This window comes from Wickerhamomyces anomalus, assembly GCF_001661255.1.
Source record: "Wickerhamomyces anomalus NRRL Y-366-8 unplaced genomic scaffold WICANscaffold_4, whole genome shotgun sequence".
Lineage (NCBI taxonomy): Eukaryota > Fungi > Ascomycota > Saccharomycetes > Phaffomycetales > Wickerhamomycetaceae > Hansenula > Hansenula anomala.
This window is the reverse complement of record NW_017567113.1, coordinates 1,019,470-1,043,552: the sequence shown is the minus strand read 5'-3', so window position 1 is coordinate 1,043,552 and position 24,083 is coordinate 1,019,470. Positions and strand designations below refer to the sequence as shown.

Genomic DNA, 24,083 nt, shown 5'->3' with positions numbered 1-24,083 from the left:
TTTTCATTTTGTGCAGATAATGCAGCTTGTTGAACACCATTTGTTGAAAAATTTTCTTCTGAAGTGGTTGAGTTTGGTGTGTTTTCAGATGTTGATGCAGCATGTGATGCAGAAATATTGTTTTCAATTGCTGTAACACGAGGATTAGCCTTGGTTTTTCTGGCTGGTTTTCTGGTTTTGGTTACTCTAGTTGTTGAAGAGGTTGAAGAGGTTGAAGAGGTTGAAGAGGTGTTTCTTCTATTGGAGTTTCTTGTGACAGCCATTGTTTCTAGTTGATGTTGATTTAATGATCACTTGTTTTATTTTATTCGTGGTTTTAACCTGACAGAATATCCTCTACTGTGTGTATATAAGGTAATTCCGATGTTCTATTAATATACATATAATGTTACAATTAGTGGATTCTTGATTCTTCTTATAGTTGATGTGAAATGTTGAGTATTGATGAATTGTGCATAATTGGTTATTCTGGTTATGTAATACCTGACAGTTGTAAAACCCGAGTAGGGCCGTCGAAAATTTTCCCTATCAGTGTGGTTTGTGTCCGTTAAATGCTTGACTAACAATAGCAAAAATCAACAGTTTTTCCATATGATATTTCATACTTCAAGGTACCAACTTTCATGTTGTATATATATAAGTTGACAAGCCACAGATCAGATCACTCTTAAATTCAAGTTACAGACTGAATTACTATAGCAACCTTTTCTGTTTGTTAATATGCCACTCTTTGATCGGTTTTCAAAAAGGTCTACTGTTGATGTCAATTTGAAAGAGCAGAGTACAATAACAGCAGAGTCTGATTCAGCCCAAGCTGAGCTAGAAGCTCCAGTGCTGTTGAAGAAAACATCTCCTTTAATCACATTTATCTTTGGAAAAAAAGTACCCCCTATACCTGAGAAAAGAGAACCATATCCATTTGTTAATGCTAACATATTTTCACAATTGACATTTTCTTGGATCTCTGACATGATTAAAAGAGGTTACTATAGAAGAGTTGAAGATGAAGATCTCTATTATTTAGTTGGGGATTTGACTATTGAAGAAATGTGCAAAAAGTTTGAAGCCAACATGGATAGAAGAATACTGGAATGGAAAAAGAAAAAACAATCACAACCTGAGGAGCGTTTCACAAAATATTTGGTATTGAGAGCTCTAAATGATACATTTTTTAAAACCTATTGGAGTGCTGGTGCATTCAGAGTTTTATGTGACACTTCTCAAGTTTTAAACCCGCTATTGGTTCGTGAATTAGTGAAACATGTCAATGCTCAACAAACAGATCCAACGTTAGGACCTGGTAAAGCTATTGGTTATTGTATCGGTATATCCCTTCTTTTGATTGTTAGCTCACTTGGTAATTGCAACTGTTTGCACCTAGGAATGCTATCTGGTGCCCAAGCTAAAGCATTGTTGACAAACCTGTGTTACAAGAAGAGTTTCAAGCTAAGTGCAAAGGGAAACTCGGAATTTCCAAAAGGGAAAGTCAATAGTTTAGTGATGACAGATCTAGCAAGAATAGATATGGCACTTGGTGTGATTCATTTTCTTTGGTCGTTCATTATCGCTTTGATTATTGCTATAGTGATTTTATTGGTCTTGGTAGGCGCCCCTGCCCTTGTTGGTATTGCAACATGCTTTGTTATTATTGGTTATATCTTTGTTGCAAATAAATACTTGAAAAGCTTGAGAAGAAAGACTATTGCATTTGTTGACAATAGGGTTGGCGGTGTAAGAGAGGTCGTGAATGCTATGAAAATGATCAAGCTTTATTGTTGGGAGGTTCCTTACTTCAAGATCATTGAGAAGTATAGAAATGATGAGAAAAAACATCTTTTAAAAATGAACCTTTTCAAAGCTTCCATGTTTTCTTTGATGACTTCTACTGGTGTTTTGGCCACTATGTTTACATTTTTAACCATGTATGGGGTTGGGAAAAATTTCAAGTCGTATAACATTTTTTCCTCAGTTGCTCTATTCAATTCATTAAGACAACCCTTAACAGTTTTGCCATCAGCTACGGCGTATGTTATTGATGGAAGTATTGCACTCGACAGAATTACAGCCTTTCTACAAGCTGATGAGAAAGAGGAATACGTTGAACATCATGAGATTCAAGAGTCGGAAAATTCAATTGAAGTTGAAAAGGCAACATTTGGATGGGACTTGGATGGTGAAGTCGCCAAGCAGGAGATATTGAAAGATATTAGTCTCAGCATCAAGAGAGGTGAGTTTGTGGTGATCACAGGTGCTGTTGGTACTGGGAAATCTTCATTATTGAGTGCCATCCACGGTATGATGATCAAGTATCTTGGTTCTGTCAAAGTATACGGGTCACAGTCTTTTTGTTCGGCACCTTGGATTCAAAATGAAACAATTAGAGAAAACATTTTATTCGGAAACACCTTTGACCATAAAAAGTATAGTCGTGTCATCAAAGCTTGCTCACTCGAAGATGATTTCGCAATGTTCACTCATGGTGATTTCACAGAGGTTGGTGAAAGAGGTATTACACTTTCTGGGGGCCAAAAGGCAAGAGTCAGTTTAGCCAGGGCTGTCTATACAAATTCAGATATTATTTTACTGGATGATGTTCTTAGTGCGGTTGATGCAAGAGTTGGTAAACATATCATGGATGATTTAATTTGTGGTTACATCAAGGACAAGACAAGAGTTTTGGCCACTCACCAACTATCATTGATTCAATCTGCCGATAGAATCATTTTCTTGGATGGTTCTGGTGGTATAGATGTCGGAACAGAAGATGAACTTTTATCAAGAAATAACGATTTCATAAACCTTATGAAGTTTAGTTCTGAGAAAGAAGGCGCAGAAGAGGAGCTAGAAGATCCACAAGAAGTTGGTGATACAATCAAAAAGATTTCCACAATAATTAGCGCCAAAGAAGATGTTGGTGGTGATGAACAGAAGAAACACAAAATCATAGAAGAAGAATTTAGAAGTGCAAAATCAATCTCATGGGAGGTCTATTACAACTACTTTAGTCTAGGAGCTGGGAGGTTTTATTTTATCGTTTTACCTATATTTGGGCTGTCTTGTATCCTGAATGGATTTCTTTTTGCATTCAATTCTGTTTGGTTAAGTTTTTGGGTTTCAGACAAGTTTGGCTTTTCATCACACGTTTACGCTGGGTTATATGCCATGTTTTGCGTACTTGCAGCGCTAGCTAATGTTTCGATGCTTTTGTTACTTGGTAAACTGAATAATGATGCTGGTTTGAGGCTATTTATTCTAGCTTTACAGAAAGTTTTGAGAACACCAATGAGTTTCATGGATACAACGCCGATTGGTAGAATCTTGAACAGATTCACAAAAGATACAGATACACTTGATTCCAATATAGCGGACCAGTTGAGTATTTTTGCCATGGGTTCAATTTCAGTTTGCAGTACATTTATCTTGTGTGGTATTTACATCCCATATTTATTCATTGCTTATCCTTTCATTGGCTTCTTTTATATTTCTCTGTCCAATTACTATCAAACATCAGCGCTAGATATAAAAAGGCTTGAAGCAATCAATAGATCTAACGTGTTCAGTCATTTTAATGAAACTTTATCAGGAATGTCCACAATAAAATCATATGGATCAGTCAAAAGATTTTCAGAAAGATTTGAATATTTAATTGATAAAATGGATATGGCTTACTTCCCTACTTTGGCAAATCAGAGATGGCTGGCTGTGAGATTGGACTTTACAGCTTCTGGTGTTTCACTGCTGGTTTCGCTTTTATGTGTGTGTGGAGTTTTCAACCTAGGATCATCATCTACTGGTTTACTGATCTCTTATGTTATGCAAATTGCATCCATTGTTTCAATGTTGATGAGATCCAAGACTCAAATTGAAAATGACATGAACTCTTGTGAAAGATTGTATGAATATGCATATCAATTGCCTCAAGAAGCAGCTCCTTTAATTACACCAGGCCCCAAACCAACATGGCCCGAACAAGGATCAATTGAATTTGAAAACGCTAGTCTCAGGTATAGAGATAACCTACCACTGGTTTTGAAAAACGTTACTTTCAATGTTGCTCCTGGTGAGAAGATTGGGATTGTTGGTAGAACCGGTGCTGGTAAGTCAACTATAATGAATGCATTATTCAGAATCAATGAGCTTGCTACGGGGAAAGTGCAAATTGATGGTATTGATATATCTACATTAGGTTTAGATCAACTAAGATCTAAAATGTCAATTATTCCTCAAGATCCAGTTTTATTTAAAGGGTCGGTCAGACAGAACTTGGACCCATTCAATTCTTATAATGATGTTGAGCTATGGGATGCCTTGAAAAGATCATGGTTGATTGAAAAAGATAGTGAATTGACACTAGATGCTAATGAAACAATGCACAAGTTCCACCTTGATCAACACATTAAGGACGAAGGGGAAAATTTTTCTTTAGGAGAACGTCAATTGATTGCACTTGCCAGAGCTTTGGTGAGAAATACAAAGATTTTGGTCATGGATGAAGCTACTTCAAGTGTTGATTATGAAACAGACTCAAAAATTCAGTCAACCATTGCAAATGAGTTTTCCCAATGTACTATTCTATGTATTGCACATAGACTGAGAACAATCTTGAAATATGATAGGATTCTTGTTCTTGACCATGGTGAGGTGAAAGAATTTGACACACCGTTTAATCTATTCAAACAAAATGGAATTTTCACTGATATGTGTCAAAGATCTAATATAATTGAGGCTGATTTTTAAGCCGACTTAAATGAATAGAAACCCATACCATTAATATTTATAGCGTACTTAATGATTAATAACTTGCATATGTTTAAAGAGCTTTAAGTAGAAGTACCTATTGTTTGTAGAAGAGACGTTTGGCATGTTTTTGGCCCGGTGCTCTTTGGTAAAATCACCCAGATTTTGTCAAATCTTACACCAGCGTTCATCCTTAACTAAAGTACACACAGCACAACTAGACCAAGAAAGCTTATACTACAAACGAATTCAGAGGACAGATAAAGGATAAATCTAAACAAGTTAAGCTTAAAGAAAAACGCTTTCAGTACCCAGATAAAGCTGTACACTAACAACGCTCTTCAATAGATCAAGTATATTTTTATCTCCGTTAGGTGAAGCTCTACATAGAGAAAGAGAGAAATGGGAATTATCGGTCACACAAAGGTCTTGTACAAATCTTAATTCTTGGTGTGTACTTTCTGAGTAAAGAATTTGGGTACATCTGTATTTATATCCAAAGATATCCAGGTCCAATCTATCATCTGTTGTTATCCATCGAAATTTGGGAGCTCTCCATTAACAATGAAATATTTCAAACACTTTGTCTTAGCTACTTTACCAAGTCTAATAGCCACTGCTGCTCTTCCACAAGCCAATCCAGAAGTTACAAATGCACCATTAGTCAAGAGAGGTCAGTCAGTCTTATCTGACCAAGTTTGGACATCGTCTTCAGATGGTATCATTATGGCCATTACGCCAACAGTAATAGATGCTGTTACTATATCGGCCTCGCCTGTTACTGGAAAACCAACAGTTTGGGCTTCTTTAGATAACAGTGGTATTCCAAGTCTAGTCACCCCAACTGTGAAAGATGGAAAAACTATATCAGAATCTCCAACACCAACAGATACAGGTTTCCCAACACCTGCTGCTGTTCCGCCCGTATTAAGATGCTTTGGAAATAGAGTCCCAGACTCAAATTCAGATACACCAGGCTACCCATTTTGCACTGCATTGAATGGAACTGAAATGCTTGTTGGTGAGACATACTGGTTGACATGGGATCCAACGTACTGGGGAAGTACTGATATCACAAGGGTCAAAATTGAACTTATCGAATATCCTCAACCTCGTTCAGGTGGTGTTCTATTTGAAACCCAATATTTGTCCAACGCAGATGGATATTACCCATTGACCATGGATTCCTCATTTATCAAAAACGATGGATATTTTTGGGTTACTATAACGCCTTTAACCACATCAACCACCAATGCGAAAAATATTGGTACAAAGAATGGACCATTATTGAGAGTGATTAGAACAAAAGCAGATGCATTAACTAAGATCAATAGACTTCCATCTGATAATGGCTTGACAACATCAAAATCTCAATCAGATTCTAAAGCAAAGACAATTGCGCCAGCTGTGGTAGTTCCAGTTATTGTTGTGATAGGTATTGCAATCTTTGTTATCTGGTACTTGACAAAACAAAAGAAATCAGCCCTCCTGGGTCTAGGTAACCTGAGATCAACTAAAAATAAAAATACTGCTTCAAGCTCGTCTCAAGCACAAGGTGATATTCATCTTTCCCCAGCTACCACACACGCGGACAATGAAACTATAGCCACTACCATCACCAATGAAACAACAAAGAACCCTTTCACTGACACCAGACAAGTCCTTTGAAATTCGGTTACACAATTAGGACAACATAAGTCAGTTCAAATCACTCACTATTCACCTTCTTTGAATAGCATTTCATTTAAGGAATGTCAATGTCTTCTCGTTGCAACAATGTTTATTTTTAATTGTTTACTCGTGTACATTTTTATTAAAGGATTCTCTTGTAGTCTTTCTGCCTGCCTAGCCTACTGCAGCTGTTTCACCTCTTTCTACCCGCCTAAAGCCCCCCTGGGATCTAGGTGGAGTTCTGTGCGTGTGTGTACCAATTCGCGGCCAACATCTCAAAAAAAAGGTCGTACCCGGATTCGAACCGGGGTTATCCGGATCAAAACCGAAGGTGATAACCACTACACTATACAACCGCGAACGAAATTTCTAAAATAGCGGGTGACTAAACGCCACCAAAATTGTTAAGCGCAACAAATTTTTACTGATAGGTAAAGGTTTTAAACTTATAAAAGTGTGTACTATAGCTTGAACTAATTCAGGGATTGTTGTTCAACAAGACCCATCTGTATGCTAAGGATCTACTGGAGATGTCAGTCTTTCTTGACCAGTGCCCGTATGGGTGGACTCTTTTGATCGCAGGTGAAAATGCCATCAATCCTTGTGTCTTTGAATACCTTATGCTTTCGAACGTTGTCATAATGATGCCATTTGGGTTCTATCAACTGTGGTCAACCATGCAAAAACCAGCCCCTGGTAAAATCAAATACAATAAAATTGGTGCTCTAGGACTGCTTAGAGTTATCGCTACATTACTCCAAGCTGTGCTTTTGCTGTCTCAAAAAGACCAGCTTTATTTCTTTGCTAATGGTTTAATCATCTTATTTGTCACACTACCTTTAACATTTTTTGCACTGTTCAAAAATCCTGTCGCTAGTGGCTCGGTTATTTTCTACTGGCTATTCCAGATGGTTGTTTATGCTATTGCTGCTTGTCAAAATATCCTCACGGTTTACAAAGTTGCAGACGATAATCCAGTTATTATGTATGTGGTGTTGCCAAATGCTATTCATTTGTTCGTTTCAAATGCTTTCCTGTACACACCAGTTCATGAAGTTGTGAAAGAATCACTCGAAAGTGGTTTGTTGCACGCTAATATTTTATCCAAGTTAACATTTTTTTGGATGAATGATTTGATCAAGAAAGGTTACAATAATGAACAAATTACCGATGAGGACTTGCCAATCCCACCTGCCCAGCTAGATCCTGGTAAATCATATAATGATTTAAAAAAAGTCTGGGAAAACCAAGAAAATAAATCTTTGCTTTTTGCGTTGTCAAAGGTTTTTGGTTTCACTGTGGTTACTGCTGTGTTTTATGCTGTCTTGGATGATATTTTATCCTTTGCTGAACCTCAATTGTTGAGACTATTGATCAAATTTTTTGATGAGGATCAACCTCTTATTGTTGGTTTCTTGATTGCTTTTGGGATGTTCTTTGTTTCAGTGTTGGAAACTGCTCTTTTTAACAGATTCTTCATTTCCATTTACGAAGCTGGGTTAGGTACTAAATCTGCTTTGATGACGCTGATTTATAACAAAGCGCTAAAACTTTCTCCAGAAGCAAGAAAAGAACGGTCTACGGGTGATATCATCAATCTAATGTCAGTGGATGTGAACAGAATTCAAGATTTGACTAATCAGTTCCAAATGATGATTTCCGCTCCTGTCAAATTGGTCCTTTGTCTTGTTTCACTATATGCTTTGCTAGGGAAATCTACTTTTGCTGGTATCATAACTATGGCTATTGCTATACCTCTCAATACATTGGTATCCAGAAGGTTAAAAGGATTACACAAAACACAAATGAAATATAAAGATGAAAGAACTCGAACCACTTCGGAAATGCTTTCAAGTATTAAAAGTATAAAACTTTATGCTATTGAAACTGCTATTCTAGAGAAATTGGATTATGTTAGAAATGTTTTGGAACTTGGAAACTTGAAGAGAATTCGAATCTTCTCTGCATTCATGGTTTTTTCTTGGAATTGCGTACCTTTCTTTGTGAGTTGTTCAACTTTCACTGCTTTTGCTTTAATTGAAAATAGACCTCTATCACCAGAAATTGTTTTTCCAGCATTGTCATTGTTTAACCTTCTTGCTGATCCGGTTTATGAAATTCCATCAATTATAACAGCTCTTATTGAAACTTCAGTCGCTTTCCAAAGAATCACAAGCTTTTTATTGGGTGAAGAATTGGATGAAGAACTCATAAACTATTACGAAAAGGTTGATGCTGCTGGTAAGACCACGGTGAAAATTTCGAATGCCACTTTCCTATGGGAAAACCCACCTCAGTTGAAAAAGAAAGATTATGATGAAGAGTCTGCCGTTTCAGAGTCAAAAGTTGCACTTAAAATAGATTCCTTTGTTGCAAAGAAAGGAGAGCTCACTTGTATTGTCGGTAGAGTGGGTGCTGGTAAATCAACCTTTCTTCAATCTATTTTAGGTCAGCTACCTTGTGTTGGTGCTGATAATAATAACAAACCAGAAGTGGATATCCATGGTTCAATCGCATATTGTGCCCAAGTTCCATGGATCCTAAATGCGTCAGTCAAAGATAATATTCTTTTTGGTCACAAGTATGATGATAAGTACTACCATAAGACTATTGAGTGTTGTCAGTTATTACCAGATTTGGATATTCTACCGGATGGTGATGAAACTCAAGTTGGTGAAAAGGGTATTTCGTTATCTGGTGGTCAAAAGGCTCGTTTGAGTTTGGCAAGGGCGGTTTATGCAAGAGCTGATATCTATTTACTTGATGATATATTGTCTGCTGTGGATGCTCATGTTGGGAAAAATATCATTTCTAACGTTATCAATGGTTTGTTATCTACTAAAACTATCATTCTATCTACAAATTCCATCACTGTTTTGAACCATGCTAATAACATCCTATTGTTAGCTGATGGTAAAATTGTTGAAGCGGGTTCATTCAAAGACGTTATGGGATCGGGCTCTAAATTATCAACTTTGATGACTGAATTTGGAGCAAAATTTGACGATGATGCAAACGATGAAGATGAATTACCATTGGAAAGAACTAAAACTACAGAAACAGTGAGAAGAGCCAGTATTGCAAGTCTAAAAATACGTCCAGCAAATAAAAAGAAACAAAGAACTGCCCAAGAAGAAGAAAAGTCAGCTACTGGTAAAGTTTCATTTGCAGTCTATAAAGCGTACGCTAAAGCTTGTGGTATACCCGGTATTATTGTTTTCCTAGCTTTTTTGATGTCTGCAGTTTTATTTTCAATCATAGGAAACTATAGTTTGAAACAATGGTCTGAAAGCAACCGTAAAAACGGTTCAAACAAAGATGTTTTCAAGTATGTTGGTATTTATACCTTCTTTGGGATTGGATCTGGTTTTTTGACGCTAGGTAGAACTATCACAATGGGTGTTTTCTGTGGTTTGAGAGGATCTGTTGTTTTGCATAACAAAATGTCGAGAGCTGTGGTTAGATCTCCTATGTCATTTTTTGAGACTACACCAATCGGTAGAGTCTTGAACAGGTTTTCATCTGATATTAATAAGGTTGATGAGGGTTTACCTGGAGTCTTTTCTTTCTTTTTCACTTCATGCGCTAAGGTTTTTTTCACATTAGGTTTCATTGGTATAACCATGCCATCATTTTTGTTGGTTATTGCTGTCCTTTCGGTTCTTTACATCTACTATCAAAGGTATTATGTTGGTACTTCAAGGGACTTGAAGAGAATTGTTAATGTTTCTAGAAGTCCAATCTTTGCCCATTTACAAGAATCACTTTCTGGTTATGAAACAATCAGGGCATATCAGCAACAGCCTAGATTTCAATTCTTACATCTCACCAATCTTGAATCTAACTTGAAAAGTTTATACATTTTTAGATCCATTAACAGATGGCTTTCAGTTAGACTACAATTCATTGGATCAATTATTATTTTCACTACAGCATCATTAGCGATCACCAACCATTTAAGTTCTGGTATGGCAGGTCTTCTTATTAGTTTTGCTTTACAAATCACAGGTTCATTGAACTGGATTGTTAGAATGACTGTTGAAGTTGAAACAAACATTGTTTCCGTGGAAAGAATCATGGAGTATTGTGAGTTGAAACCTGAAGCTGAAGAAATTATTGAACCTAGACCACCAAAAGTTTGGCCAAGCCATGGTAGTGTTAAATTTGAAAATATTTCAGCCAAATATAGAGAGAACTTGGATCTTGTTTTGAAAAATGTGTCACTGGATATTAAACCAAGAGAAAAAGTGGGTATAGTTGGAAGAACTGGTGCAGGTAAGTCCTCGTTGATGTCGACAATTTTCAGATTAATTGAGCCAACGGATGGTAAAATATTTATAGATGGTTTGGATATAGGCAAAATTGGCTTACATGACTTGAGAAGTAACTTAGCTATTATACCCCAAGACTCTCAGTCATTTGAAGGTACAGTTAGACAAAATCTTGATCCATTAGAACTGCACACTGATGAAGAACTATGGAGAGTTCTTGACCTTTCCCATTTAAAGAGCTTCATTCAAAACTTGGATAAAGATAATGAAGATGGTCATGTTGGTTTGGAAGCTAAATTATCGGAAGGTGGGTCGAATTTGTCAGTTGGTCAAAGACAACTGTTATCACTTGCTAGAGCTTTATTAAACCCATCAAAGGTTTTGATCCTGGATGAAGCTACTGCGTCTGTTGATGTTGAAACTGACCAAATTGTTCAAAAAACAATAAGAGAAGCATTCAAAGATCGTACTATTTTGACTATTGCCCATAGAATTGATACTGTGTTGGATAGTGATAAAATTGCAGTTCTGGACCAAGGTCAGGTAAAAGAATTTGATACCCCAGATAATTTATTGGCCAACAAAGAAAGTATGTTTTACCAGCTTTGTTCACAAGGTGGCTACATAAAGGAGGATATATAAGCATAGATGTTATGATTAATTTATTCAATAAAAAAAGATATAGAGAATTGAAATTTGATATCACATATCAAAGTAGAACTAGCCAAAGTCTGGAATCTCTTCACCATTCTTGATGAACTCTTCTTTCTTTCTCTTGTCATCACGGGAACTCAAGAAAAACGACACCAATGTACACACCAACCCTAACGAAGAAAGACATGCTGTATAAGTAAATCCAATATGAAACTCTGGGTTCTGAGTTTGGTTGAAAGTAAGAACTGGAACCCATGATTGTGTTACATATGCCAAGGTATTTGTACAAACAACAACAAAGTTCCTTTTCATATCATCATGTGCAAGCATTCTATTAACCCATGAGAATATAAGTGGCTGTCCAGCACTTAAAGGAATACCAATACCAAAGTAAGAATACCAATGAAGGCCTATTGGAATGTTCCACACAGACAAGCAAGCACAACTAAAGACAACAGACGTGAACATGAACGAAAGAAATAATGGATTCAACCTCCCATGGAAATAGTCATTTGTATAAGCCACAAAGAGAGCAAACCCAATACCACCAGCTGAAATAGCAGTAGGATAAATATTATACTGATAAGGCTTCAGCTTCAACCCATTTTTCATCCAAAGCTGGAAGGACTGTTGAGATATTGGAGTGAATGAGTTGTTGAATGTCAAGAACAAGACAGGTAGTAACCAAATGTGCCATGTGGTGAAAAATGATTTTATCTTTGTCCAAGTATAAGGTTCCCTAGTGTTCAGCTGTGCACCGATTCTTCTTCTTCTTTCTAAAGCGACCTTTTTATCAGTTTCATTGAAGAAGAATGCAGTAGTGGTGGAAGGAGTATTTGGGTCAGCAAACAAAGTATAGAAAGCAACTGGTGCAGAGATGATAGCATCAATAACAAACATCCATTGGAAAGGTTCCAAACCTTTTTGTGCCCATTTTGAGTCAAGAATGCTTTGCTGCAAAGGACCAGTTATCAACCCTGCTGCAGTTCCCGCACATGCAAAGAAAGTAGATCTCTTGGTTAGTTCTTTTCTACTATACCATGAACCAATCAAATATTCTAACCCGGGGAAGTAACCTGATTCTAACAAACCAATAAGAAATCTGAGAGCATAAATACCATTCAATGATTTTGGTACGATTAAAAGTGCAGTCAAGATGGCCCATGATAACTCTAAACCAGCCAAATAATATCTAGCGGAAATACGATGAAGGATTAAATTTGACGGGATTTGTCCAATAATATAACCCACAGTCCAGAGGGTTGTCATATAATTGTATTGATTACCGTCCATGTGATAGAATTCTTTCATACCATTAACATAAGCAGTACCAACGTTTGATTGGTTCAGATTTTTGATAAAGTAACCCAGCATGGAGGAAGATAAAAGGAAAAAGTCTAACTTTAGCAGAAAGGACTTTTCCAATGGGTGCTTGTCCACTGAATCCCAAAGAAACAATTTTAGTTTATAAAACCATGTGTCTCTTTTCTCGATTTCTTCTTTTGTTAAATCCACAGTCAAATCAATATAGGGAACATTATCATCATGAAGTACGATACTATCAACTTTCAATTTTCCGTTTTTCTTGGAGTCAGTTGAAGAAATTGTTTGAATTTCGTCCAGAACTTCTTGCTTCTGCGTGGAGTCACTCATATTGTTCAGTTCACTGATTGAAGCTAACAAGATCCATCATAGAAAGGGATATTGAGCACTTTTTATAGTTATTTGATTGAAGAAAGATGACTGAAAACGATCAGAAGCACTTCCATTGAAATATAGCGTCATTTGAACCTCATTCGACGTTGGTATCTCATGGCATGGCAAAGTCTTGACAACCTTTTAGTTGTTGGATGTTGAAGTTTGAGAATTTAGTGAAGACTAAGTTTAAAATATCATCTTGAAAAAAATGCCACATATTTAACCACACCACACACCAAGCACCCATACATATCCCTCCTCCAACCACATATTGCTCATCAATTGACATATATGGATCCGTTATCAGTCCATCATCGTGGTGGGCGATGACTTGTCACACAATCAGCCGTTCAATTTTCTCTCATCGAAGAACTCTTATCACTTTTCCATCTTCATACATCAACACTCAACCATAAACCTTTGGTATAGCATATAAAGCAAGATACAAGAGCCATTTGATGAAGATCCACAAATCTGACGAGAATTGAGGCTTCTGAAGTGAGATTTGTTGTTTCTTGGTGCTGATTCTTGGTTATTTTTTGTTTGGTTGTTGCTCGGGGCAACAAGAGAATGATTCGTAACATCTTAGTAATCAAATTCTTTAACGAGTAACTTACAATATGTCCTAACAAATAATAATAATAATAGATTGATATCAAGTTTCAGTATAAACATGTCTGTTTGTAACGTATTCAACCCCAGGATGGAAGTTCCTCACCTTTTTCCTCAAAACTTTGTTTCCTTCTTTTGTCATCACGTAGACTGAGAAATAAGGTAACAACTGTTAACACCAACCCTAATGAAGAAAGACAAGTTGTGTATGTGAAGCCAATATGAAATTCTGGATTTTGTGTTTGATTAAAAGTAAAAATTGGAACAAAAGCACCAGTGACATAAGCTAAAGTGTTTGTACAGACAACAACAAAGTTTCTTTTCATATCATCGTGTGCAAGCATTCTATTAACCCATGAAAATATAAGTGGTTGACCAACACTTAAGGGAATCCCAATACCAAAATATGAGAACCAATGAAGGCCGATGGGAATGTTCCAGACTGATAAGCAAGCACAACTGAATATAACCGAAGTAAACATAAATATCAAGAAGTATGGGTTCAAACGACCACGGAAGAAATCATTTGTATATGCCACAAGGATTGAAAACCCAATACCACCCGCAGATATTGCGGTAGGATAAATGTTGTATTGATAAGACTTCAATTTCAAACCATTTTTCATCCATAATTGGAAAGCTTGTTGAGATATTGGGGTGTAGGAGTTGTTAAAAGTCAAAAACAAAAATGGCAAGACCCAGACGTGCCATGTATTGAAGAATGATTTGATTTTAGCAAATGAATAGGATTCTCTGGTATTTAACTGAGCACCTATTCTTCTTCTTCTTTCTAAAGCAACTTTTTTATCAGTTTCAGTAAAATAGAATGCAGTAGTGGTTGATGGAGTGTTTGGATCAGTGAATAAAGTATAAAATGCAACAGGAGCAGAAATCACTGCATCAATAACAAACATCCACTGAAAAGGGTGAAGACCTTTTTGAGCCCATTTGGAATCTAAAATACTTTGCTGTAAGGGACCACTTATCAAACCAGCCGCAGTACCTGCACAAGCAAAAAATGTGGATCTCTTTGTCAATTCCTTTCTACTATACCAAGACCCAATCAAATACTCTAAACCTGGAAAATATCCAGATTCTGTTAAGCCAATGAAGAATCTAATGGCATAAAACCCATTTAAGCTCTTTGGAACAATCAATAACACAGTTAAAAATGCCCAAATCAACTCCAACCCAGCCAAATAATATCTTGCTGAAATACGATGTAAAATCAAATTCGATGGGATTTGACCAATAATATATCCAACGGTCCAAAGTGTTTGCATATAGTTGTATTGGTTACCGTTCATATGATAATATTCCTTCATACCGTTAACGTATGCAGTACCGACATTTGATTGATTCAAATTTTTGATGAAATAACCGAGCATAGACGATGATAGTAAAAAGAAGTCCAGTTTGAATAGAAATGATCTTTCTAAAGGATGTTTATCCACAGAGTCCCAGAGAAACAAACTCCATTTATAGTACCATGTGTTTCTTCTTTTAAGTTCTTCCTCAGTGAGTTCAACTGAAAGATCAATATATGGAACATCATCATCATGTAAAACTATATCACCGACTTTCGAGCGATGGTTGTTTTTAGAATCCGTTGATGATACAGACTGAATATCATTGAAAACTTCCTGTTTATTTGGTGTGGTGGACATTCTTGTAGTTTGTAAACTTCCAAAACTTTTCAATTGTTTATGATGGAGAGACTATCCTCGTTTTATACTTTTTTCTCCAGATGATAAGCCAGTACCAGTTAAAGTGGATAATCAGACAACATCTAAGGTTAGCTCATCGCGTCATTCAGCCATAAGAGCTCGATTCACCCACCTTTGTTAACTTCAACGTCTCATCTCATAGTTAAAACCCGGTATCTTTCACTTCAAACAGCAGCCAAAATCTTTCAATCAGAGGTGAATGCCACCACAGTTCCAAAATGTGACAGATATGTGAAGAATCTTTTGACTCATGTCAAATTAGCCATTCATCTTCTAAATTTGTGGTACATTGTTTTGGAACGACAGGACCCTTATATCTATAACGATGAATATTTGATTAATCAACTAAGAACCCTCATCAACATCAAGCCTAACCACGACAAGCTTTTAACAACAGGACAAGAGCTTTCGCAAAGTCTTTGCAAACACACAACACTAGAATAAGGAAAACTGAGGCTTGAATTGTAATTATTTTTGAGTCAAAGAACTTTTCTGGGCCTAAAAAAATATTGACCAAGTGTCGCGAAACTGTGGATCTTTGCAACATTTCCTCATTTTTTCACATATCAGAAAAAAAAATAACCATTGAGACTTTAAAACCAAGATTATAATATTTGTTGGGGTTAAACTTACCTACAACTTATTTCCAGATATGTGAACCGGTGCCAAACTTCAGCTAGACGTCACGTGCCTGGACTGCGATATTGGTGACACGGGTGGAATGGCAGTAATAATGTTTAGATTCGTTGTAAAAAGCTTCATCTTGGACATTACAAATAGACTTCATAAAATCATCTTTGTTATAACTCAATCATAAATAAGTATACACTTTATACGGAAGCATCACAATTTAGGGTCCGAGTTTGTCAATTTGAAGGCCAAATCACCAACATGTGGGAACAGTCTAGCAGTTTGTTGTGCTTCAGCACTACTAGCTACTCCCCTAACAACTCTCTGTGCTATACCTTGACAAATAACCGCAACTCTATAAAGCCCAAACACCACACCAACTGTCCATAGCTTCTTTGGATCCCAATCAGGTTTTGCCTTTTCAATATAACCATCAAGAACTCTGTCAACTAAGTGAGGATCTTCATCAATGTCAAACTTTGCAAAGTATTTGTTAAGACTTGGAGGCATACAGAATGGCTGTAAAACATTTGCCAGGTCGAAAAGTGGATGCCCATTTGTACAAAGTTCCCAATCCAAAACAGCAATGATTACTGGTTTTGTTGGATGGAACACAAAGTTATCAATCTTGAAATCACCATGGATCAAATGTGGAACTTCTGGATCTTTAGGAGCATTTTTCAATAGCCATTTTGATGTCTCTTTGAAATGAGGGATTTGGTCAACATCGCGAGATTGCAAATCATGAATTTTGTTCAATGACTTGACTTGTCTATCAAAATATGTCACTTTTGGGTTTGGTGTTGGTTTTTTAAAGAACCTAGTTGGCAACTGATCAAACAATTCATTAGAAGGGATCGAGTGAATAGCTGATGCAGTGTCCAAAACAGCATCCCAAATCTGTGAACGATCTTGTGTACTTTTGACTGGTGATAAAGAAGGATCATGGAATATTCTACCTTTAACAAATTGCATCACATAAAACACAGCATCTATATGTTGTTCATCCTCACACAACAAGAACACATCTGCGACTGGAACATGGTTCTCTTTTGGCCTTCTATCGTTAATGTTTTTGATTGAAGCCAACATGAAAAACTCTCTTTCAATAGCATGAGCCGTTTTAGATATCAATTTTTTGTTCAAAGTTGGTTTCTTTCTCAAGACAGCTTTTGTTCCTTTTGAATCTGTAAGTAAATAAGTTGGATTGGATTGACCAAATTTGAATTGCTGGACGCTTAGCGGAGGTATCAAAGGAGACCAGCCAATTTGAGGACCCATAGTGGTTCCTTCAGGCAAGGAAGGACTAGCAAAGAACTTTTCCAGTTTTTCCACATTAAATTCACTTCTATTTGTATCAAAATGGTTAGTTGAAGAACCCTCAACATACTAAAAGCATCACACTCACCTAATTGGACCAACATCCTGTTCAGAATCAACAACCGGAGCAATACCCATCTTTAACAATCACTATTAGCCCTTTAAATTATGAAATGGGAAAACAACAGAAGCAGAAACCAGTCCTACTCCTTCATTTTTATACTCTTTACTTGGTGAACTTCTCCATTTGTTTTTTTACCCCAGAAACATCAAATTTGTAAATGAGCTCGGCAGAAACGAGATTAGGATCGGTAAGAACACTACCCTTCGGCAAAAATTTATCGAAACAGCCTAAAATTAATTGTAACATAAACACAACAAAAGTATATAGAAACACATTTTCAAATAGGATAAATATAAAAAAATTAAAAGAATAGTATAGAAAAATGGAAAGGAAATATTAAAAAAGAATTCATGGCTGCTCGAAACTTCACGAAATAAAAAAAAAAACTAGTCAAACATATCAGCTGTACTTGAAAACATTCTAGCAGCAATTATTTAAAACAATAACAATAGAAACCCATAATATACCCTGAAAAGCAAACTGTCCAAATAACCCTTGAAATACCCAAATATTCATAATTTCATCAAAACATCAAAAACTAACTGATAATCAAAATTTGTAATCTTCATAAGAATGATTATCAAATCCAAAATTTAAATCATTCAAAAACATATTTTCAGAATTACCAGGTGAATCTCCTATAGGAGTTTGATTTGAATTGATATCCAGTGATACTGGCTTTCTATTCATCTGGTCCATTGATTCTTGTTTGAAAAAAACATTATCAGATTCATCTGTGTTTCTTGGTGATGATGATGATGATTTATTTATCTTATTATTTTGGGTTTTCAATAAATCAAACTCTAGCCTTTTAGCAACTTGATCATTTTCAATCCTTATTGGTTTATTAACCTTCTTTTTGGATTTCTTTATACTACTATTTGGAGCAGTCTTTGATACTGATGAAGTTGAGGATGATGGATTATTTGTTGACAATTTCTGTTCTTCTTCTGATTCTTTAATACCACCAACACAAATCATTCTTATTCTATGACGGTATAGAGCATCATGTCTTGAGAATTTTTTACCACAAGGACATTTAAATTCAAATTCTTCATGAATTTTCTTGTGTCTTGTTAAATCATGTTGTCTAACAAAAGCTTTTTTACAACCTTCCACATCACAAATGAATGGTCTGTCACTTAAATGAGTTTGAACATGAGATCTAACATTATATCTTCTTGTGAACATTTTACCACAGTCTTTGAAATTACAGATATATGTCTTATCTTCTCTTGGACCAATAACATATTGATCAATTTCACCAGGTGGTAAAGTTGAGGCTTTATCTTGAGGCTTTCTTTTCAACATTGGTAATGATTTATCACCAACTATTACTGGTGTCCAGTTCAATTCATTTTTAGGCTTTTGTTCACTTGAAAATTTGGCTTGAGATCTTAGAATTGGTGAAGGAGTTTTTGGAACTTCTGAAAATTCAGATTCTGGTGATTCAAAATCTCTTTTAACATTGTTTTCAAATCGTATACCTAATCCAATTGGATCTTGTTGTTGTGGTAAATTTGTAAAAGGCTTTGGTTGGAATGAATGTGGTTCAGATTGTGGCATTTGTTGTTCTTCAGGTGTATGAACTGGAGTGTTAACTTCAGTTGAATCTGAAGAAGGTTGCTGTTGTTGTTGTTGCTGTTGAGCTTCCATCTGTTTCAAAACAGGCGATATATCAACTGGTGGATTTGGAGACATTGACTTTCTCATAACTTCAGGATTTGAAGCATTTGGATAATCATTATAACCATAATCCAAAAATTTGTTCATATCAATATCTTCACGACTCTTGATATAATTTGTGATTCTTTGTAAATATTCAACTGGGACTGCAACTGTTCTTGGACCACCTTGTTGAGATTGAGATGGAGCAGGAACTGGTGGTTCAGGTGGGAACTTATAATGTGTTGGTGCCTTATTCGTTATTACAAAGTCATCATTTTTCTTTGGTTGAGGTGGGAAATGGTATTGTTGAGGAGCTGGTATTGGAATAGGTTGAAATTGTTGATAAAGTTGACGATTGTTATTAACAATTTGGTTAGCAGCTTCCATATCTTGTGGTTTTTGATACAAGATAGGTTGTTGTTGTTGAGGTGGAGGTGGAGGTTGTTGTGAATGAGAGTATACTTGATTTGGTGCAATACTCAAATGTTCATTTGATTTAACACCAACATGCTTAATACCTTGTGGGACGCCAGGGATTGATAGAGTTCTGTTATGACTAGCAAAACCAAAAATAGCTGTACCACTTGGTTGTTTTTTATGACCTCTCAGAGCACCAGGATGAGCACTAGAACCATTACTATTTTGAGCAAAAGCATTAGAAGATGATTCACCAACAGGTATATCTAATTCTTGTAAAGATGACAAAGTTTGAGTTAAAAAATCATCAACTTGATCATAATTCTGTTGATATGGAGTGAAATCTTCATGTGGTAATGGAACTGAGCTTTCAGGTTGAGTTTTAACATATTCCATAAAATAGGATGTGTTTTTATTTTCAGTAGAACTTGGTGGAGTCATCCACGATTGTTCATATAGATTCATTTTTTTTTTGTTCTTTTTACTTTTAATATAATTGAATGAATATCGGATCCAGCCGTTTAAATTTGTAGCTCACCAGGAGATTTGAATTGAAAAAGCTTTTGATATTAACTTGTGTGGACCAGCCTTGAAAGAATTATCAACCTCGCCTGCAAGGAGATACTTTCACAAGATTTAATAGTGTGTTGAGGACTGTGTTTTGACTCTCTCTAGTTGAAGATTTGTAGCAATAATGTATATCAAAAAAAAGAGCACTTGGTTTCCAAAAGATGAGGTGTTGATAGAACTTGGTACCTTTTGAAATCTTTTCCTTCTCTCTTTCTCGAGTTGTTGTCGATGTTGTTGATTGAAATTAAACTGATGGAATTTTTAACAAGAGGTTAAAAAATAAGGATATCTCAAATAATAAAAGGGAATAAAAATTGCGTTTTCATTATTAGGAGCATTTCCTACAATTCCATCAAAATGAGGATGATTTCAAGATCTGAGTTGATGAAAAATCAACTATATTTCCTCATTCGGCAAAATGTAAACACGGGCAATTAAAGTCACGTTCCGCATAACTTCCGCATTGGGTAATCTGTATAATATTCATCAACACTATCATGGAAACGCAACGCAAAGAAGCTTAAACAGTCCATTGACACTGGGAAAGTTGAATAATTTTCAACATATTTCAGCATCAATAAGAAGCCCAATTGGTCGTGAACCAAGATCCCTGTTTTCTGTGTGCTCCTTGGGTTGGCCGTGTGGGTATTCTGTAGTATAACTTGATCGCGAACATCATGTACTGGCACCTGTCACTTGTTTGCAAGAAGAAAAGATCATCATCATGAGCAAGCCTCTGTGGGCAAAAGTGCGGAAGTACAAGTTTGAATTTTGAAAGTGGTGATGAATACTTCCACCGCGGGAGAAATCAAAACATCGATTCTGAAACATGAAGCCAAAGCAGCTGGGCTCAGTTGTGGACAGGTGATGAGACCGAAGAGCACTACGAGAGGGCGTCGGTATGCTTGAACTAAAACACCAAACACCAAACCTCATATTGAAAAGTTCGTAAATATACATACAGATGCTTTATATACAGAGTTGTAAAAAGACGGAGCAGAAACTATGTTGATGTTGATGGTGACGGGCTTGTTTTTGTCGTGAAAGCTTCTATAGGGAATGATAATGATGATCTAGAGTCTTCAAGAACTTTGACAGTAGAATATTTAAATTCCAAACTCTCTGGAACTTCAAGATCTTTGAACACCTCGTTGATTTGCTGAAGAGTTTTTGGATCCTTTAAATAATCCACTGGCGTCAAGACCCGTGCAATTGAGCAGTGCAAATTCTCTGGAGATATAGGGTATCGTGAACTATCTTTCACAACGTACTTAGATTCTAACTCTTGAACAGCTTGAAGTATCTTACTTATGGTTTTGCTTGATTTTTGAGAAACTGACATTGCAAGGAAAATCCCCGTTGAATCAAAATTAGGGTATGCTTTGATTTTATCAAATGTGATTGAATTTGAATCTTCATTACCCATCTCAATAGTTTTTAATTTCTTTGACAATTCATCATTATAGAGTTTGCAACCTTCCTTTGTAAACAGTGTTTCCCCTGTTAGTGAGATATGTAAAGCTTGTGGAGCTGATAGTTCTGATAGATGTAATCTTTCAAATCTAGTCAACAATTCACCATACCCATTCATTCGTAAATACATTTTCAAAATTTCATTCAAATCACTTATTTGGTCAGAAAGTTGTCTTGAAGGCCTTATATCAATATAAGTAAACTGTCGAAGTAATCTACCAACTGGTGCCATCGTTGTGGTTTTATTATTTTTATAGTTTGGATTGTCGTAGAATTCTGGATGTGGTAACTTTGGTCTTTTGGTAAATTTATCAGCTAGATCTTGTGGAAGTGGTGGTAGCGAACGTTTGTTATTGGTGGTGTTTATATCAATGCCTTGCTCTTCTTCGTCACTAGAGTCACTTGAATAGTCCTGGATACCCTCCATAGGCTAATAACAATCGATATGTTGAGTTGAAAATTGTGTCAAATTCATATAAATTTAAAAAAGGTTTGAACTGTTTTTCGAAAAGAATTAGGTAAGAGCTGACATAATCTTGAATTATGGTAAAGGACACATCAAACGTGGTCGGAGCCGGCAAGTCAGACTCCCAAAAGAGTAATCCCGAGGGTTTGAATGAGATTTCTGACACTTTTGGGGATACTAAATCAATTAAAAATTGAGCTAAAGAGCTCTGGAAAGTTGGTGAATGTACAAAATAGACTAGTTCATCTTCAATAATATAAATAACCAATAGCTTATCCAAAACATATCAACATTCTGCACTCTAAACCGCTTCGGATATATTCTCCTGAAAGTAGCAAATTCGCGAAACAAAAACCGCCTAGTACCCCGGGATTAAACCAATGAAAATCAAGTTCAACAAATCATCAACGCTTCTTTTGTAAACCTTTAAACCCATCTCTGTAACTTGGATCATCTAGATAACTCTCAACTGCAACCTTTCAACAAATCGTTCAATTGAATTCAAAGAGGTTTTTGTTATAAAGAGACTGATATATCAATCTTTTTGCTGTTGTGGTTTTTTCTATTTCATAGAGGCAAAAAAAAATAAAGTACACCAATTTAGAAAGGTTATAATCAATTTTAGATCAATCAATCAACCATGCTTTCTTCAAGAAACTTACGTACAATCTCAAAGAGATTACCAAGCAATGCTACTACACTTGTCAGCTCGCAATCCAAAAACACTATAAAGTTGGGCTCTCAATTAAGAAATTTGTCATATAAATCTGCATTAACTACATCATCTGCATCATCATCATTATTAAGAAATACTGTCAGATCAAATGTTAAATTCCAACCTACTTTAGCATTTGTTCGTTTGAACTCTCAAGTTGTTAAAGTCCCAGATATGGCTGAATCATTAACTGAAGGTACTTTAAGAGAATTTAACAAACAAATTGGTGATTTCGTTGAACAAGATGAAACTATCGCCACTATTGAAACTGATAAAATTGATGTTGAAGTCAATGCTCCATTCTCAGGTACTATCAAAGAATTTTTAGCTCAACCTGAAGATACCGTTGAAGTTGGTCAAGATTTATTGAAGATTGAACCAGGTGAAGCTCCAGCTGGTGGTGCTGGTGCAGCTGCTCCAAAAGATGAAGCTCCAAAAGAGGAAGCAAAGAAAGATGATGAAGCTCCAAAGGAACAACCAAAGAAGGAAGAAGCTCCAAAGAAAGAAGAACCAAAGAAAGAATCTAAACCAGCTCCAAAGAAGGAAGAATCTAAACCAACACAACAATCTCAAGAAACTACTTCATTCACTAAATTCCCAAGAACTGAATCTCGTGTTAAAATGAACCGTATGCGTACAAGAATTGCAGAAAGATTAAAAGAATCTCAAAACACTGCTGCTTCATTAACAACTTTCAATGAAGTTGATATGTCCTCAGTTATGGATTTAAGAAAATTATACAAGGATGAAATCATAAAGAAAAACGATATCAAATTCGGTTTTATGGGTTTATTCTCAAAAGCTGCCACTTTAGCTATGAAAGATTTACCATCAGTCAATGGTGCTATTGAAGGTGATCAATTAGTTTATAGAGATTATGTTGATATTTCAATTGCAGTTGCCACTCCAAAAGGTTTAGTTACCCCAGTTGTTCGTAATGCTGAATCATTATCAGTCTTGGAAATTGAACAAGAAATTGTCAACTTGGGTAAAAAAGCTCGTGATGGTAAATTAACTTTAGAAGATATGGCTGGTGGTACTTTCACAATTTCAAATGGTGGTGTTTTCGGTTCATTATATGGTACTCCAATCATTAACTTGCCACAAACTGCTGTTTTAGGTTTACATGGTGTTAAAGAAAGACCAGTTGTTGTTAACGGTCAAATTGTTTCAAGACCAATGATGTACTTGGCTTTAACTTATGATCATAGAATGTTGGATGGTAGAGAAGCTGTCACCTTCTTGAAGACTGTTAAAGAATTGATTGAAGATCCAAGAAAAATGTTGTTGTTTTGAATATTCTTAACTTATTTTTTTTATATTATGAATT

At 35.9% G+C, this 24,083-nt stretch overlaps 9 protein-coding genes and 1 non-coding gene across 10 annotated transcripts; 4 read left to right on the top strand and 6 right to left on the bottom strand.

Annotated features, from left to right (window-relative positions):
• Window positions 1–484: 484 nt before the first annotated feature.
• WICANDRAFT_44143 (uncharacterized protein) lies at window positions 485–4,987 on the top strand. The gene has a single exon (XM_019182581.1). It carries the CDS (start codon window positions 721–723, stop codon window positions 4,735–4,737), a length of 4,017 nt encoding a protein of 1,338 aa, XP_019038222.1. The 5' UTR covers window positions 485–720; the 3' UTR covers window positions 4,738–4,987.
• A 199-nt stretch (window positions 4,988–5,186) lies between these two features.
• On the top strand, window positions 5,187–6,750 carry WICANDRAFT_105852 (uncharacterized protein). The gene has a single exon (XM_019180455.1). It carries the CDS (start codon window positions 5,302–5,304, stop codon window positions 6,403–6,405), a length of 1,104 nt encoding a protein of 367 aa, XP_019038221.1. The 5' UTR covers window positions 5,187–5,301; the 3' UTR covers window positions 6,406–6,750.
• Window positions 6,693–6,764, bottom strand: WICANDRAFT_t82. The gene has a single exon. It is a non-coding gene; the product is annotated as a tRNA-Gln (tRNA).
• A 174-nt stretch (window positions 6,765–6,938) lies between these two features.
• On the top strand, window positions 6,939–11,321 carry BPT1 (ATP-binding cassette bilirubin transporter BPT1; the record flags this gene model as incomplete). Its single annotated transcript, XM_019181945.1, has 1 exon — window positions 6,939–11,321. One exon carries the CDS (start codon window positions 6,939–6,941, stop codon window positions 11,319–11,321), a length of 4,383 nt encoding a protein of 1,460 aa, XP_019038220.1.
• Window positions 11,322–11,399: 78 nt separating this feature from the next.
• On the bottom strand, window positions 11,400–13,320 carry WICANDRAFT_84685 (uncharacterized protein; the record flags this gene model as incomplete). Its single annotated transcript, XM_019185755.1, has 2 exons — window positions 11,400–12,891; window positions 13,268–13,320. The coding sequence occupies 2 exons, from the start codon at window positions 13,318–13,320 to the stop codon at window positions 11,400–11,402; spliced, it is 1,545 nt and encodes a 514-aa protein (XP_019038219.1).
• Window positions 13,321–13,723: 403 nt separating this feature from the next.
• Window positions 13,724–15,310, bottom strand: WICANDRAFT_84684 (uncharacterized protein; the record flags this gene model as incomplete). Its single annotated transcript, XM_019185754.1, has 2 exons — window positions 13,724–15,171; window positions 15,220–15,310. The coding sequence occupies 2 exons, from the start codon at window positions 15,308–15,310 to the stop codon at window positions 13,724–13,726; spliced, it is 1,539 nt and encodes a 512-aa protein (XP_019038218.1).
• Window positions 15,311–16,213: 903 nt separating this feature from the next.
• WICANDRAFT_79547 (phosphotransferase family protein) lies at window positions 16,214–17,458 on the bottom strand (the record flags this gene model as incomplete). Its single annotated transcript, XM_019184911.1, has 2 exons — window positions 16,214–17,348; window positions 17,409–17,458. The coding sequence occupies 2 exons, from the start codon at window positions 17,456–17,458 to the stop codon at window positions 16,214–16,216; spliced, it is 1,185 nt and encodes a 394-aa protein (XP_019038217.1).
• A 535-nt stretch (window positions 17,459–17,993) lies between these two features.
• On the bottom strand, window positions 17,994–19,994 carry WICANDRAFT_63510 (C2H2-type zinc finger protein; the record flags this gene model as incomplete). The annotated part of the gene is made up of 1 exon (XM_019183564.1): window positions 17,994–19,994. One exon carries the CDS (start codon window positions 19,992–19,994, stop codon window positions 17,994–17,996), a length of 2,001 nt encoding a protein of 666 aa, XP_019038216.1.
• A 1,108-nt stretch (window positions 19,995–21,102) lies between these two features.
• USB1 (phosphoric diester hydrolase) lies at window positions 21,103–21,999 on the bottom strand (the record flags this gene model as incomplete). Its single annotated transcript, XM_019184910.1, has 1 exon — window positions 21,103–21,999. The coding sequence occupies one exon, from the start codon at window positions 21,997–21,999 to the stop codon at window positions 21,103–21,105; it is 897 nt and encodes a 298-aa protein (XP_019038215.1).
• A 679-nt stretch (window positions 22,000–22,678) lies between these two features.
• On the top strand, window positions 22,679–24,049 carry KGD2 (dihydrolipoyl transsuccinylase; the record flags this gene model as incomplete). The annotated part of the gene is made up of 1 exon (XM_019183563.1): window positions 22,679–24,049. One exon carries the CDS (start codon window positions 22,679–22,681, stop codon window positions 24,047–24,049), a length of 1,371 nt encoding a protein of 456 aa, XP_019038214.1.
• Between the last annotated feature and the right edge of the window lie 34 nt (window positions 24,050–24,083).

What these genes read in the sequence shown, in the direction of transcription:
- WICANDRAFT_44143 (XM_019182581.1), top strand. Translation starts at nt 721, where the DNA reads ATGCCACTCTTTGATCGGTTTTCAAAAAGGTCTACTGTTGATGTCAAT.
- WICANDRAFT_105852 (XM_019180455.1), top strand. Translation starts at nt 5,302, where the DNA reads ATGAAATATTTCAAACACTTTGTCTTAGCTACTTTACCAAGTCTAATA.